General features: G+C 46.1%; 1 protein-coding gene across 4 annotated transcripts in view; it reads right to left on the bottom strand.

Annotated features, from left to right (window-relative positions):
• Positions 1 to 314: 314 nt before the first annotated feature.
• Positions 315 to 11252, bottom strand: part of ANKRD6 (ankyrin repeat domain 6) — a 35246-nt gene continuing 24308 nt past the window's right edge. The window contains exons 6-15 of one of the 4 annotated variants that reach the window (XM_010000501.1): positions 10284 to 10382; positions 8685 to 8783; positions 8371 to 8448; positions 7500 to 7604; positions 7133 to 7273; positions 6614 to 6787; positions 4508 to 4660; positions 3836 to 3949; positions 2325 to 2436; positions 315 to 886 (exon numbers count right to left, since the gene is read on the bottom strand). In XM_010000501.1, the coding sequence (XP_009998803.1) occupies positions 315 to 886; positions 2325 to 2436; positions 3836 to 3949; positions 4508 to 4660; positions 6614 to 6787; positions 7133 to 7273; positions 7500 to 7604; positions 8371 to 8448; positions 8685 to 8783; positions 10284 to 10382 (1647 nt within the window). Of the gene's footprint in view, positions 897 to 2319; positions 2437 to 3835; positions 3950 to 4507; positions 4661 to 6613; positions 6788 to 7132; positions 7274 to 7499; positions 7605 to 8370; positions 8449 to 8684; positions 8784 to 10283; positions 10383 to 11252 lie in introns of all 4 variants that reach the window. The other 3 variants (XM_010000498.1, XM_010000503.1, XM_010000502.1) reach the window with 3 other exon arrangements.

Raw genomic sequence — 11252 nt, forward strand, 5'->3', positions numbered from 1 at the left:
CCTGGAATGGAGAGTGCAGTATTTAACGGACTCTTGGAAATAACAAAGAAAGGATCTAATCTGCAGCATCTCGTTGTCATCAGTACAGTCTGCATAGGAATTCTCCTTGGTTCTGGAGTTTCCAAAATTATTTCTACTCCTGAAAAAGAGCATTGTTTGGCTGTAACAGACACTACAAATGTATATAACAATATTCCAGATTCCTATACAACAGGTTCCAAAATGAGTCCCATGGTTGGACTCAAAGTTCTTAAAGGTCTTTTCCAACCAGAATGATTCTGTGAGTCTGCTCATCTGTACCTGCTTGGTAGGTGCTAGCTCTCCTTCTGCACCTTAGTCCTTAATTTGCTGAGCTCCTCTTCTAAGCTTTTAATGTGTTCCTTGAGCGCAGCTTTGTCTTGCTGTGCTTTCTGATTAGCTTGGCATCGGGCTTCTTCTATCTTCCGTTCATACCACTTCTCCATCTGGGTGGAAACAGCCTCGAAGAAGTACTGTGTTATCTCCAGGGCCTGGGAGGTGTCTCTGGGTGCTGGGGCAGGCTGTCCTGCAGGTGGGGCAGAGGGCTGCTGCTCCTGGCTCTGATGTGCCCCCGGGTGATGCAGAGCTTTGTGCCTTGACTGACTGCTTCTGATGGACTTCTTTGTCTGAGTTCCTTTGTCGATGAAGTGGCCACTCTGTGGTTCAGTCTTCGAAGGTTCACTCAAAGGCTGCAAAGCAGCTTGAACCTTAACGTGTCTTAATTTGGAGGCCAAAGCCTCAGAGGAGGGCAGCTCCTGCTGGAACCTGTGGAACGTGCTGGCACTAACAGCTTTGTCCTTTGGCCTGACATCTTGAGCAAGGGCAGAAGAAGAGACTGGACCACCAACGATTAACTGTTGCTCTGTACCTACAGAAGAAAATAGACACATACATACTTAGAAAAGCTCTGAGCATTAATTTTAGCCTTCATGAATTCTCACTGTTGGATGAGTGATGCTGTTTCCCGTGTACCATGCTGTGTGTACATTGCAGAGCTGTGTCTGAGTGTATTGCACCTTCACAGTCAGGTGATACAATAAAAGAGTCATCAAAAGGGAAAAGCTGGCTCAGGCAGAGAGGCACTGCATTATGCCTGTGGGACTTACAGCCTGAAAACAATCAAAGGAGTTCAGCAGAAGAATCTGCATCAAAGATCAGGCTAGATTCCCAAAGTAGTTTATGTCTGCTGATAATTATGAATGCCCTGCTTCTACAAAAACTGAAGCCCCACTAATTTTGCAAAGGTAACACATTTTGATACTTATGAACTGTCCAATGCAGTACTTATAGCTCACACTCATGCTGCCATAAGATCTCCTGAGTGGTCTTCTGCCTTTCTAGTCTGATGGGGTATCCATACCTACATCTGTTCACTCTGCATAGAGTTTTGGGGGCATATACAATGTATTTTACAGAAGCCCAGGGCTTTGATAGTGCTGTCCTTGGCTTTGGAGACCTGGGCATGCTGCCTGCTTCTTTTTTCCTCAAAAGCTTCCACAGCCAAGCAGAGAGAAGTGGCTTGAGTCGAGGTCTCCCGTATCTTCAGATCACTGAATGGGCTTGAATGTTCTCAGCTGGTTTTGTTCTTGTCAAATTAACAGACTTTGGTTTAAAGAAAGGGGAAAAAGTGAGAGGTTTATTCTGCATCCTAGCAGTTTGAATATTAACAAGGGAAATGAGAATTTTAGGTTCATGTCCCTGCACTCTGCCATTTTAGGATCCATACATCTGAAAAGCACTAACGATGTACACTTTCTTCAGTAGTCTTTGGATAATTTGCACACTTTCCTGACCAACAATGGAGTGGGAGCAGTTCCGACTGGGAAGCTGGATAACTTTCAGAGAAGTTATTCAGAGTTATTCAGAGCATCAAAGGACTTGGCTTCAAAGACATAGTGACATGGAAGCATCGGGAAGAACCACTGGAATACCACCCAACCATGATTACTATATTCCCAGTGGCTGCCTTGAAGTATATTCTAATCCCAAGACATTACGCATATGCAGGGAGGAAAATTAGTATCTGTGGTATGAATACAAGTATCCCAGAGTTAATTAGCTTGCCTTTGAATGAGTATAACATTAAGTACCTGACACACCATCTTGTTGAACACAAAAATGTTGCCCAAAGCTCTGTTCTGGCATCTGGACTCTGCTCCTTCCCCCGTCGTCCGAGAGGGTGTTTGGGAGCGCGATGTAGGAATGCTGGTGGGAGCCCTCTGACTGCAGCGTGGGCTGGTTGCCTTTGCAGTCCTTGGCACTGTGGGGGTTGTTCTCAGTATCCAGGGTCTCTGTGAGAGACTCACAAGTGGACAAAGTTGATTTTGGCCTCGATGACCTGGAATCTCCAGAAAGCTTGAGCTCCAGATTCTGAATCTTCAACATGCACCAAGTCTTCAGCTCATCAACCAAGGAAGTCTATGAGAAAGAGACTGAATTAGATGATCCTATGATGAGATCCTATGGTTCCCGGGCTGCTGAAAACATGTGGCAGGGACAAAGAGAAGCAAGCCGGGGATGTGTGGGCTTAGACTCTCTGTACAGATACGTGTGCTGCCACTGGGAATATTTAAAAGGACTGCAAATCAGAAAAGATTAAGAACTATGCATTAGCTAATGAAAGGCTACCCTTTAGTCCAAGCTACCACCTCTTAGAATTGAATGTGCTACTTCAAATGCAACTCTTAAGTCCTCTGATCAAGGCCGACTTTGTTTAACCATACAGTCCAGTGGTACTTTCTAAGTACAAGGAACATCACATGTGGTCAAAGCTTCCATTTTTTAAGAGTGAAATTCAAATTAAAGCACTTCTGGGACACAGCTTTGTATCATTACCAACCTCTTCTCCTCTGTCCACTCAGTGATAAAGTTGAATCTGCCACTAAATGATAAATTACAAAGGTGCTCAATAAGCATCAGTCATGGAGGCATTTGCCTGTAATAACTTAAAATATCAGTAGCTCTTTACCCCCTTGTTTAAATGACATGAGGCCCTCCCATGCACATGGACATTTAGTCCCTGTATTTCATAAAGCCAAACTCAATCTGCTGAAGTCAGAGGAAACAACTGCAGCCTTTTATTACATGGGCAAAATAACCTATCAGAAAGGGAAAGGAGAGATTCCCAGGGCACACAACCAAAAAGATGAGAAGTAAAAGGAATAACACAGATCTTGGCCTTTGTTACTATTTGCAGATTTTCCTGCAGATTTCCCTTAGTGAAGCAAAAGCTGAAAGGAGAACTGTTAAAAACTTAGCAGGTGGAATTTTTGCAAAGCACTGTGTTAGAAAAAAAGGTATTTTGTTGTAGATCCCACACTTCAGACCTACCAAATTAAATTACAACACTGGGCCTGGATTTCACATTCCCCGTTTCTCATGCAGAATTGTTATGAATTTGGGCTAGAGATTAAGGGGGTTAGTATGAATAATTTGGTCTTTGAAGCTCTTTTGTCTGTTTCAACAGACAAGATAAATCTCAAACCTCTTCACAGAAAGGGTAATTAAAAGCTGGAATAGGCTGCCCAGGAGGTGGTTGAATCACCATCCCTGGAGGTGTTTAAAAGGCATGTAGATGTGGTGCTTAGGAGCATGGTTTAAGCATGGGACTTGGTAGAGATAGGCTGATGGTTGGTAGAGTTAGGTTATGGTTGGTAGAGTTTGGTTATGGTCGGTAGAGTTAGGTTATGGTCGGACTCGATGATCTTGAAGGTCTTTTCCAACCAGAACGATTCTGTGATACTCTCTCTGCCTGCTGGAACTGAACTCTTGGACTGATCCATCTGAGCTACCAGGCAGCAGGTGTTTGCAGCCCTACCTGCCGCTTCTCCCCCTCGTTTTTCTCCAGCTCAGCGTGCTGCTGCAGGCGGTGCAGGCACTCTGCTCTCTCTGCAGACAGCCGCTCAGCCATCAGCTTGTCCAAAACACGGAGCTGCAGAAAAAAAACCCCACACTTTAGCTGAGATGATCATGGTAAAAACCAAACAAAACCCCCACCTGTGAACCTTGTCAAAGCACAGTCTGTCTTGCAGCCTTCATTTGTAGGAATGCTGCCAACCACAAAAATATCAATTCATATCAATAATAATTACATTACAAATTTTAAAAAAAAATAATTTAGAGGATCTTCAATCTCAGTGCAAACAGAATTCAGCAAGAGGGATTTTTACAATTATGAACTGACCATCTGTAGGACTGCCTTCTGGCTTTAAGTTTCCCTCTTAGGGCCTCAAGGAATTTAGATTCATTGTCTAAAGCAGCACCTGAAGCCACTTAACACATTACATGTGTTTTTCTCAAGTCCCTGGTTTGCAACATTAGATCCCTGTGGAATGTCACAGTTTCCTGATCTTAAATATTAGATTTCAGGTTCGTTTTTCCAACACAAGAAGCAATAAAAGCATCCTAACAATGAAAATATTCAGTAAGCGTAGGATGAGTTTCTAAGAGTAACGTGGGTCTATATATGACCTCAGGGTCATACTCTTACTTGATGCTGAGTTTTGCTTTCCATCTGGCCCAGCTTAACATTCATCTTATCTTGTACTGTTCCAAACTCAGCTTTTATCTCTTCCACTGTTGCCTCCAGCTGATTCTCCAGTTTATTTATCAGGGGCTCACAACGACATCCATTTATTGGTGCCTGAAAGGAAGTAATACATTTACTTGCTACATCCCTCTGTCCTCTCAGTGCACTTGGAACATTATCGCAGCCTCCTTGAGTCTGTCTGGGGCTCTCCTGTACCATGTTCTGTACCTCAACCTCCAGATAACATCTTACAGTAGCTCAGCCAACAGGCTATTAGCTGGAAAAGCACAGAGTAGAGGAAAGGATTGATCTGATTCATGCACACAATCCTAACAAACAGCAGTGCTGACTTTGCTGGGGCTACAAGCAGCAATGAGCTCAGATCACACATGCCATGGTACTTTGTGCCCCATGAGATACACCACATTTCAGATTGATACCCTGTGTCTTGAAGCTGTAATTCTGAATTGTACAAAAAAATCTGATTCTGTGGATGTGTGTGGTTTTGTATGTATCTGTTTTTTAAACTAATGCAAATAATCTGCTCTTTTTTGCACTGTTTGGCAAGGTCTCACTGTTGTTGGTGTCTACCTTCACTCTGCTGGCATGCAGCTGAGCACACCCCATGCCTTCCTTGGACAGGACAAAGGCTCCTCTGCAAGGGGAGCTGCACTGACCGCATTTAAATGGTCCCAAAAGACTCCCTTAAGTGAGGACAATCCTCATCAGCTTCCTCTGCAGTCCACAGGCAGAAATTGTCTCCTTCAGGGGGATGAGTGAGGAGCCTGAAATGGCTGCTCTGAATCCGTCTGCAGAGGAGCCTCCCTCTTTCCTTTGGCCCTGCAGCACCACTGCACAAACTGGGGGTTACTCCCTTGGCAGGGAAGGTGGGTGGCTCGTGGAGCTCTAGAGAACACTTCAGAAATACATTTACTTAAGAAATCGTTTACTCTTCAGGGCCCGAGGGCATCAAAGTCGACAGGCAAGCAAAAAAAGAAGGGGAGAGAGGACTGCCGTGTATTTCAGGAAATACCATGACAGTCTAGCTCTATTAAACTAATCTTTCTGACTATTACATTTGTATACAAATCCTGTCTGTTCTATGCACCTTTCTTCCTGCCCCCCAAGTCCTTCCTACTGGCCCATCCTCCTACCATCAGATCCCCGGGGCAGGGAGATACTTGTTTTAACATATGAAAGGCCCTCCATCCTTCCTGATGCCTGCTATTAGGATAATCCCCTAGTGCCCCTGTCTGAAAATTTCCCAAGCTTTACACCGATGTTGGAAAATATGGACAGTAAAACCTTTGAAGTCTCACTTGAGTGATCTGCAGAATTTCTTATCTACATCAAGGGACTGAGGAGAGCTGGTGGATGGAGGTGAGAAGCTAAGGAAATGAAGGACTGACCTCCCAGAGGTACAGGAGGGCAATATTAAGAAAACAACAATACAGACGTTTACAGTGTCTCCAGGGTAATCTGCTGACTGTGTGTCATAAACGTGTACTGGTAAATACTTGCATAATAAAATTAGTAAAATACCAGCCTCTAAACTGGAATAAATGCACATGAGCTGGTAACTCTGTTTACTTGTGAACCAATTTCTGTACAGCTCCTGCCTCCAGTCATCCTTGAATCCCCAAAGACATGTTGCAAATAAACAGGAAGAACTGAACCAAAACGTATCAGGCGTTCTCAGGAACTTGGTTTAGGCAGCAAGCTGCAGTGCTCGCACACTGCCCTCACCCAGTCTCCTTGGAAAAGCTCTTTGCACTTCCTGTCAGAAATCTTCCTATTTCAAGGTGTATCTTCAGCGTCATTTCCAGTCACTGTTCACACCTTATCTCCTAAAAAGGGAATACTCTCTAGATCAAAACTAGTTAAATGTGTCTCCTTCAACACGCACAAAAGCAGCTTCTTGCCTGCCAGACCTCGGGCTGAAGTGCAGCTGAACAAGGAACACAAACCCAGAGGCAGGACTTCATACCCCTGGGAGACCAGTTAACCCAGCGCAGCTCCTGCCCGTGAGCGAACTGCCCCAGCCCTCCCCCCAGCAGGGCAGCTCACCTGCATCACCTTCCCATCCTTGCCCCGGTACAGCGTGTAGAGCTGGTAGGCTCGGACCTCGTGGGGCGGGGGCGGGGAGGGGCAGCGGTGTTTGCTCCTGCGCTTCGGATGCTGCTGGGGCTGCGGCAGCGCCTGCTGGTCCGCCGGGGAGACCGGGTCCGAGAGGGCTGACACCTGCACGAAGCACACACAGCGTTTCCCCTCCTGGTCTTACTGTTCCTGGTGGGAACAGGACAAATCCGTCGTGACAAGCCGGGTTGAAAACACCGATCCGGCTGCAGCGGCTGGGCACAGCCTTGCTGTGTCAGCATGGCCAGCAGATTTCTGCACAAACCTGGTTTGTGTGACCCTCAAGAGCAGAATGCACCCCCCAGAAACTGCCTGAAGACCACCTCTGCTCCATGAGCAGGGTGTGCCTGCAGCCCTGACAGCCCCTCAGCGACACGCCAAGGGGATACCTGCACCATTACTGCTCCACAGCTACTGCTCCTCTCACTGCTGTTTCAAATCTCCTGATACCTTTTCCTTTGGCTTCTTCTTTTTGCTCTTCTTCCCCTTGGGGTCTGGTGAGGTTGAGCGGGGCTCATCCTTCGGGTCACTCCTCCTCTGTGCTGGCTGGTCACTGCTGGGTGTGTCGTCAGCAGCCGAGACGCTGCCCCGCTCAGAGCAAAGACAAGGAGGTCAAGCCGCCGCAGGGACGGGGAAAAGGTGCCTCTTCTGCCATTTCCCAGTTTTAAGCCACTCTTTAAGCAGCAAAGTACATCAGACTGCCTCAGACAGCTGCTGTGGTTGTGCACAGGTGACAGTTCCAAATAGGTTTAGTCCTGATGGGTTTTATTTATGCTCCCTCCTCGCAGGGGCTGCAGCAGGTGATGCTGGGCTGTACCTTGCTCTGCACCACTTCATCCCGCGGCACCGACTGAGCTCGCCTTTCCTCCTTCAGCCTCTCTCTCTTCTTCCTCAGGCTTCTTCCACGATTGAAGCGCGAGACCTGAAGGCAGACCACACTGTTACTCAGTCACGTCGTGCTCTCTCCTACCACAGAAGCCAAGCAACAGAGCAGACCTTTTTCAGCTCTATTGGAAAGGCAATAGATAACGGAGGGTGCACTGCCAGGTGCACACGGATGGGCCAAGCCATGTCAGTGTTTATAGTCGTGAGAACACACCACCACTGAAGTCCCTTTGCTGTCCTCTTCCTGTGTCCTTGGGCCAGTTGCCAAGCCAAGCCCTTCTCACACAGGGGTGACAACGAGGAGCAGGACAGGATCACACCTGGTCTCATATCAGAATACAAAGCCCTCCCACGTGCCTTCTGGCTTGAAGAGCATTTGTAGCACACACACAGCAGCAGAGTATAAACAGGATATTTTGCCCCCCTTTCAAAGAACCTTCCAGTGAAAGCAACCAGCTTGGGGATGTCTGAGGCAGTCAGCAGAGGGACACAACCTGGGACCTTTTGGGTACAGGGCAGCTTTCTAACCCTTGGGCCACCACAGGAAAAAGTGCCTCTCTAGCTGCTCCACCATCTGCCAGTCAGGAGAACCAGGACCTCTGCCAATGCTAAATGCTGAGGCTTACCCTGCATACCTTGTGGGGCTTGGGGCTGAAAGGCTCCATGTCAGTAGACCTGAGGCCAGCACACAATGCCAGCAGAAAGAGAGGCACCTTTCCAAGCAGAATGTTATGGACCAGGAGTTGTGGCCTCTCAAGGTTAACTGGCCTCAGCTCCATGTGTATGTGTATGTTGTAACGTACCTGCGATGCTTTCGTGAGAAGAAGTGCAACCTCAGGGTTATTGTGCTGCCTGGCAACTTCTAGAGGGGTCTGACCTGCCTGAGAGGAAAAAGTAAATGGCATTTCCTTCAAAACACAAGCTGCTGGAAATGTGGAATTTTTCCACCCGATGTTAGTCTATACTCTTGTGTACAAGAGTAAAGTGACTAACTGCTTTTATTTATCTAGATTTAATTCAAGTCTAATACCCAAATATTTTCTACCAACACTATAAAGAGCATTGAAGGGAGTCTGCCTTAATGCAAAACACCAAAGAAACTCCACGTCCTGCTTACATTGTTGACAACAGATGCATCAGCCCCTGCCTCCAGCAACAGCTTAACCACCTTCCTGTGATTCAGAGCAGCAGCTACGTGGAGTGCAGTATCCCCTGCCTGCAAGTTAGAGAGCAGAAAACAAGTGTGTAACACAAGTCCCTTGCAGAAATCACACAGAAAGGATGCTCAGAGGTGAAAAGGCCTACACTTACTGATGGAACAACTAAGCTTAAATAAGACCTGATCAATAAAAAAAAAGGTGGTAGGAAGGGGACAGGAGGGGGCAAGGAGCTACCTCAGTCTGATTCTGAGAAATGCAGCTGGGGTGCTGGTGGTCTGGTTTGACTCAGCCAAGTGACACATGACACAGCTTGCTGGCACACTAGCTCTACTGCCAGCAAATGGATATGACACCTGAGGCCAAAACCAGTTTTCCCACCACAACCTTCCTTTTTTTTTTTTTTTCTTTTTTTTCTTTTTTTTGCAGTCTGGATGCTTGGTGGGCAGGTGGTCACGTATCACGTTACTCAAAAATGATCAGGTAAGTACCACCAGCAAGATGGTTGGTGTTCTCTTCACGAGCTTCCTCAAGAAAAACAGGTTTTGGACCAAAGCCAGAGGTGATCCAGGTCCAGCACTAACACAGTTCCCTGCCCTTGTCCTGGTGCAGTGAGGTGGAGACAGCTGTGATCAGATTCAGGCACCAGTAACAGAGCCAGCAGCTGTTCAAGGGAGACCAAACACGTGTATGTAATACCCTCCTCTCCCCTTTGCCTTGCATTTTGCCTTCAGAAAATTAGATCTCCAGACTAGTGGGAATCTACCACCTGTTGCTAACTTGGATGAGGTGTATTCATAAATGAAATCATTATATGTGCAAATATGGAACAACTCACAGTAGTGCTCGGGAATGAAGAAAAAGGGTTGTCCTTCTGGGACAGGTTCACATCAGTTAATCTTAATATTCAGTAGCTCATTTTGTAAGTTAAAAAACTCATTTCCAAATAAAATTACATAGTAAATTTAGCATGCTGAAACCCATTTTGTCTGCTGGAATATCTCATATCTAAGAAACAAGATTAAATGTACAGATCAGAAAACATCTTAATTATCCTCAGGTACACAAGGAAAATTTCCCAGGAACATAAGACAATGTGGTTAAGCACCACATAATCTGTTTATTTAGCAGATTTAACATATTCCAGTATACTAAATCCACTCCTTTTTACCACCCAATTAGAATATAGCTGCAAAGGAAAATGAGCCCCCAGAAATTACTGAGTCTCACCCAGTCCTATGCTGCACAGAACTGGTAAGGACCCAGGATTGCCAACTCCCAACCCTATGACTACCCCTGTCCCAAACCCCCTTTATATACCAACATGCAATTGCAGAACCAGTATAAATAGGCAATGCTTTAAAGAAATGATGCAAATGTGATGGCAAAACAATAAACCACTGATACGCCATTGCTTTCAGGCTACTCTTAAAAAGCTCAGGCATTTGGTGGCACAGTTAAACACAGAGTAAAGCAGGATTACTTGGGTAGGAAACCCTCTTCCCAACAACCAGCCATATGCCAAGGGTGCAGAGTCGCAATGAGGTTCATGCACTGACCTGGTTCTTTTCATGGACAGAACAGAAAGCACTGAGCAGCACCCTAACGATGGGCAAGTGATTATAACGAGCAGCCACATGCAGACAGGTATCTCCTGCCTGCAAACAGAAACAAAGCTCTGAGCATGTAATCACAGTAAAGAAGCTTGCACTTGTCATGTTCAGGGATGAAATAATCCTATTAAACCAAAGAGAGCAGTAAATGCCACACACTTCCACTGAACAGCAATGCTGTCTTCTCTGCAGTACAAAAACTACTACCATGGGTGGGAGGGTTTAGCAAGAGCTGAGGTCAGGCAAGGTGGGTGTACAAATTCTTTAACCATTGATGGGAAATATCAGAATTATAAAATGCTGCTTTACTGCACTCCAAAACTGATTTACATTTTTACGTTAAATCTATTCTTCTGACCCAGACCCATGTGGTTTAAACCTGACTCAGTGTCACACATCATGAAGAAAAGAGGTGGAGTGGGGGCCAGAGGAGCAGCCCCCACGAGGGGTGGCACATGCACAGCTGGGACTGGAAGCAGAGTCCCACAGGTTTCCATTTCTTTGTGTCTCTGTCCACCTTGCTATCAAGTAGGGAGAAAAACATCTGGCTTCCTTTTGTAGTTTTTCTGGTTTTTTCCCTTTGTCATGCCATAAAATAGGAGGAAAGCTGTTTGAAACTGAAGTCACCTTGAATCTACTTCATTTGGCAGACCAACACACAGTGTATATTATCTGTCTCAGTAATGGCTGGTCTGCAGATTTTCACCACCCTGGCATAAAACCTGTTCAGGATTTCCATCTTTGGGAGACAGAGCCCTCCTGCAGAGCTGCATGACAGTATATGGGCCAGGCCACCAGGGCTACAAAAAGCAGCAAAGGACCAGCTGCAACCCCAAACCTCCCTTCTGCTCCTTCCATCCCCACTGAAGAGATGGGTACAAGTAGTGTTGCCCAGTCCTATCCAAAGCATTCCTG

This window comes from Chaetura pelagica, unplaced genomic scaffold, assembly GCF_000747805.2.
Source record: "Chaetura pelagica isolate M959 unplaced genomic scaffold, ChaPel_1.0 scaffold174, whole genome shotgun sequence".
Lineage (NCBI taxonomy): Eukaryota > Metazoa > Chordata > Aves > Apodiformes > Apodidae > Chaetura > Chaetura pelagica.